Below are 4,864 nucleotides of genomic sequence, written 5' to 3'. Positions count from 1 at the left end.
AAGAAGTTACGCTAATTCCTATTTTAGGAATTAAATTATTCTAGACTGGTGGTGAACAGGTTACATGTAGCCTTAATAACTCTCGTCCCCCTCAAGGAAGGTTCCTTGACGCTGGTGAGGGGCTCTAGATCTAGAGAATTGGATTTGTGCTCTAGTTCCCGGAATTAAGCCTGAATACCTTCCACATCCCCGCCACAGGCGCTGTATAATCCTACGGGTTTTGCGCTTCCCCTTGATTATAATAATAATAATAACAACTCTCGTCTTGGTGATAGACTTAGCCAATTAATAGAGTATAATTTGTTTCAGGAACTCTAACAGAAATAATTCACTTTGTTTGACTTTCCTGGGTTATCCTCGGTAATTTATACATATGTTACTATCTAAGAAAATAATAAATATGTTTTATCATGAATCTGAATAAACTTGATCAATCCTCGTCACTAGTTCCTCTTCAAGGGAGGCTCCTTGATGCTGGTGAAAGGCTCTTGGTCCAAGGAATTGGACCTGTGATTCAGTCCCTTGAATCAAGCGCTGTATAAATTAGGCACTGCATGAACCGTACAGGTTTAGCTCTCCGTTATAAATGTAATAATACTGGTCATTAGTTCCTACCTGAGATAAGTACGAGGGAGCCGAATATACTCTACCTAGCACCCACTTGTTTCAATTTTATTATAACAAAATCGGTTGTGACTTAATCTGTCTTAATATAGATCAGGCAGTGGTAAAAACAAATGTTTTAGAAGTGTTTGCACCCAAATATGTTAGTAAGAGGCAGCCAGAGGTGGTGATGGTGGCGGCTGCTGGACACAGTGACGCGACTCATCTTTCACTCTGTGATCTAACATTATGTCTCACATATGTTAGAGGCTCACACCACTGATTCATAAAGATAATATCATCACCCTGGAGGCCGGTGAGTTTTGATAATGGCTGTTCTAACCCAGACGACTGATAAATGTGGTCCACCAAGTAAGTTATACCTAACAGCAGCTTTGTTCTCTGCAGAGATCATTTCGCCTTGATGCAGGTGAAGGGGCTCGTGATCCAAGGGATTGGACCTGCCCACTCCTTCCTTGGATCTACCCTGGTTGCCTTTCATTTTTACAGGAGCTGTATGATACCTACAGGTTTAACGCTTTCCCTAATTGTTAAGGTAATAATCATGACTGATAGTATTAAATAGTAAAATAATACAAGTACCGCATTGGAAATAAGGCACTTCTGACATTTTTTTGGTGGATTATACAAGATAATTTATACATGTTACTATATTACCTATCCCCTCAAGGAAGGTTCCTTGATGTTGGTGAGGGGCTCTTGATTTAGGGAATTGGATCTGTGCTCCAGTTCCCCGAATTAAGCCTGAATGCCTTCCACATCCCCCCCCCAGGCGCTATATAATCCTCCGGGTTTAGCGCTTCCCCCTTGATTATAATAATAAAAAAATGTAATTACCTAATTAACGTGTGCCTATACCGAAACAAATTTAGTTGATGAGCAGTTGATGCTGTGCTAACAGCTTGTTGTTAGCACAGTACAAATATAACAATAATGCTGTGCTAACAGCAAGCTGTTAGCACAGCATCACTGTTATATGGGTGTTAAGCATGGATTTTAAATGTTGCAGTGAAGAGGAGGTCATAGGCACTGGAGATGTCATGTTTGAGGGCAATGTGTGGTGTGAATATTATACAGAGACTTTGCAACTTGAAGATTATGTGTGGAGTTACCAAAATTATTGCTCAGAGGATAGAGGAGGGGTTGAGGGGGTTTGAACATGTACTAGTTTCACTCATTCAATTCCTCAAAATATTCCCTCCATCTTCCCAATACCTCTAACTCTCCATTTAATAACTCTCCTCTCCTATTTTTAACTGACAAATCCATTTGTTCTCTAGGCTTCCTCAACTTGTTAATCTCACTCCAAAACTTTATCTTATTTTCAACAAAATTTGTTGATAACATCTCACCCACTCTGTATGTATGTATGTATGTATGTGTATGTATATATATACAGTATATATATATATATATATATATATATATATAATATATATATATATATTATAATATATATATATATATATATATTTTTTTTTTTCAACAAGTCGGTCGTCTCCCACCGAGGCAGGGTGACCCAAAAAAGAAAGAAAATCCCCAAAAAGAAAATACTTTCATCATCATTCAACACTTTCACCACACTCACACATTATCACTGCTTTTGCAGAGGTGCTCAGAATACAACAGTTTAGAAGCATATACGTATAAAGATACACAACATATCCCTCCAAACTGCCAATATCCCAAACCCCTCCATTAAAGTGCAGGCATTGTACTTCCCATTTCCAGGACTCAAGTCCGACTATATGAAAATAACCGGTTTCCCTGAATCCCTTCACTAAATATTACCCTGCTCACACTCCAACAGATCGTCAGGTCCCAAGTATCATTCGTCTCCATTCACTCCTATCTAACACGCTCATGCACGCTTGCTGGAAGTCCAAGCCCCTCGCCCACAAAACCTCCTTTACCCCCTCTTTCCAACCCTTTCGAGGACGACCCCTACCCCTCTTTCCTTCCCCTATAGATTTATATGCTTTCCATGTCATTCTACTTTGATCCATTCTCTCTAAATGACCAAACCACCTCAACAACCCCTCTTCTGCCCTCTGACTAATGCTTTTATTAACTCCACACCTTCTCCTAATTTCCACACTCTGAATTTTCTGCATAATATTTACACCACACATTGCCCTTAGACAGGACATCTCCACTGCCTCCAACCGTCTCCTCGCTGCTGCATTTACCACCCAAGCTTCATATCCATATAAGAGTGTTGGTACTACTATACTTTCATACATTCCCTTCTTTGCCTCCATAGATAACGTTTTTTGACTCCACATATACCTCAGTAAACTTATTCCTCTATAATTTTTACAATCTCTTTTGTCCCCTTTCCCTTTATATAAAGGGACTATACATGCTCTCCGCCAATCCCTAGGTACCTTCCCCTCTTTCATACATTTATTAAACAAAAGTACCAACCACTCCAACACTATATCCCCCCCTGCTTTTAACATTTCTGTCATGATCCCATCAGTTCCAGCTGCTTTACCCCCTTTCATTCTATGTAATGCCTCACGTACCTCCACCACACTTACATTCTGCTCTTCTTCACTCCTAAAAGATGGTATACCTCCCTGGCCAGTGCATGAAATTACCGCCTCCCTTTCTTCCTCAACATTTAAAAGTTCCTCAAAATATTCTCGCCATCTACCTAATACCTCCCTCTCCCCATCTACTAACTCCCCTACTCTGTTTTTAATGGACAAATCCATACTTTCCCTAGGCTTTCTTAACTTGTTTAACTCACTCCAAAATTTTTTCTTATTTTCATTAAAATTTCTTGACAGTGCCTTTCCCACTCTTTCGTCTGCTCTTCTTTTGCACTCTCTCACCACTCTCTTCACCTTTCTTTTACTCTCCATATACTATATGGAGCGAAACAGAATGACTTCAAGAGTGTATCAGTCTGTAGTGGAAGGAAGGCGGGGTAGGGGTCGGCCTAGGAAGGGTTGGAGGGAGGGGGTAAAGGAGGTTTTGTTTGCGAGGGGCTTGGACTTCCAGCAGGCATGCGTGAGCGTGTTTGATAGGAGTGAATGGAGACAAATGGTTTTTAATACTTGACGTGCTGTTGGAGTGTGAGCAAAGTAACATTTATGAAGGGATTCAGGGAAACCGGCAGGCCGGACTTGAGTCCTGGAGATGGGAAGTACAGTGCCTGCACTCTGAAGGAGGGGTGTTAATGTTGCAGTTTAAAAACTGTAGTGTAAAGCACCCTTCTGGCAAGACAGTGATGGAGTGAATGATGGTGAAAGTTTTTCTTTTTCGGGCCACCCTGCCTTGGTGGGAATCGGCCAGTGTGATAATAAAAAAATAAAAAATAATATATGTATATATATATATATATATATATATATATATATATATATATATATATATATATATATATATATATATATATATATATATACATACATACATACATACATATACAGTGGACCCCCCGCATAACGATTACCTCCGAATGTGACAAATTATGTAAGTGCGTTTGTACGTGTATGTTTGGGGGTCTGAAATGGACTAATCTACTTCACAATATTTCTTATGGGAACAAATTCGGTCAGTACTGGCACCTGAACATATTTCTGGAGTGAAAAAATATTGTTAACCGGGGGTCCACTGTACATACATACATACAACCAGCGAAGAGGCGGGGCCAGGAGCTATGCCTCGACCCCTGCAACCACAAATAGGTGAGTACAAATAGGTGAGCACATACATACATACATTCATACATATATGTACATATACATACATACCTGGAGAGGGTTTTGGGGGTCAACGCCCCTACGGCCCAGTCTGTGACCAGGTCGCATGGTGGATCGGCCTGATCAACCAGGCTGTTGCTGTTGGCTGCAGCACACATTTCAACGTACGAACCACAGCCCGGCTGGTCAGGTACTGACTAGGTGCTGTCCAGTGTCTTCTTGAAGACAGCCAGGGGTCTATTGGTAATCCCCCTTATGTATGCTGGAAGGCAGTTGAACAGTTTTGGGCCCCTGACACTTATTGTGTTGTCTCTTATCGTCCTAGTGGCACCCCTAGGGAGGGTGTATAAATCTGGAGTGGATGGGAGGAAGGGTAAGGGTCATTCCAGGAAAGGTTGGAGGGAAGAGGTAAGGGAGGTTTTGCATGTTTGAGACTTGGACATCCAAGTACCCCTATGGAATAAGTCACTTTGTCTGACTTTTTTGGGCTATCCTAAGTAATCTACATATATGCTGCTATGTTTGAT

General features: G+C 40.9%; 1 protein-coding gene across 1 annotated transcript in view; it reads left to right on the top strand.

The window, feature by feature from the left end:
- Positions 1-932: 932 nt before the first annotated feature.
- Positions 933-4,864, top strand: part of LOC128698176 (putative glutathione-specific gamma-glutamylcyclotransferase 2) — a 24,241-nt gene continuing 20,309 nt past the window's right edge. Inside the window, exon 1 of the mRNA XM_053790280.2 lies at positions 933-975. Coding sequence (XP_053646255.2) covers positions 933-975 — 43 coding nt within the window. The remainder of the gene's footprint in view (positions 976-4,864) is intronic.

The sequence above is a fragment of the Cherax quadricarinatus genome, chromosome 63 (assembly GCF_038502225.1).
Source record: "Cherax quadricarinatus isolate ZL_2023a chromosome 63, ASM3850222v1, whole genome shotgun sequence".
NCBI lineage: Eukaryota > Metazoa > Arthropoda > Malacostraca > Decapoda > Parastacidae > Cherax > Cherax quadricarinatus.
This window is presented reverse-complemented; position numbering and strand designations above follow the sequence as displayed.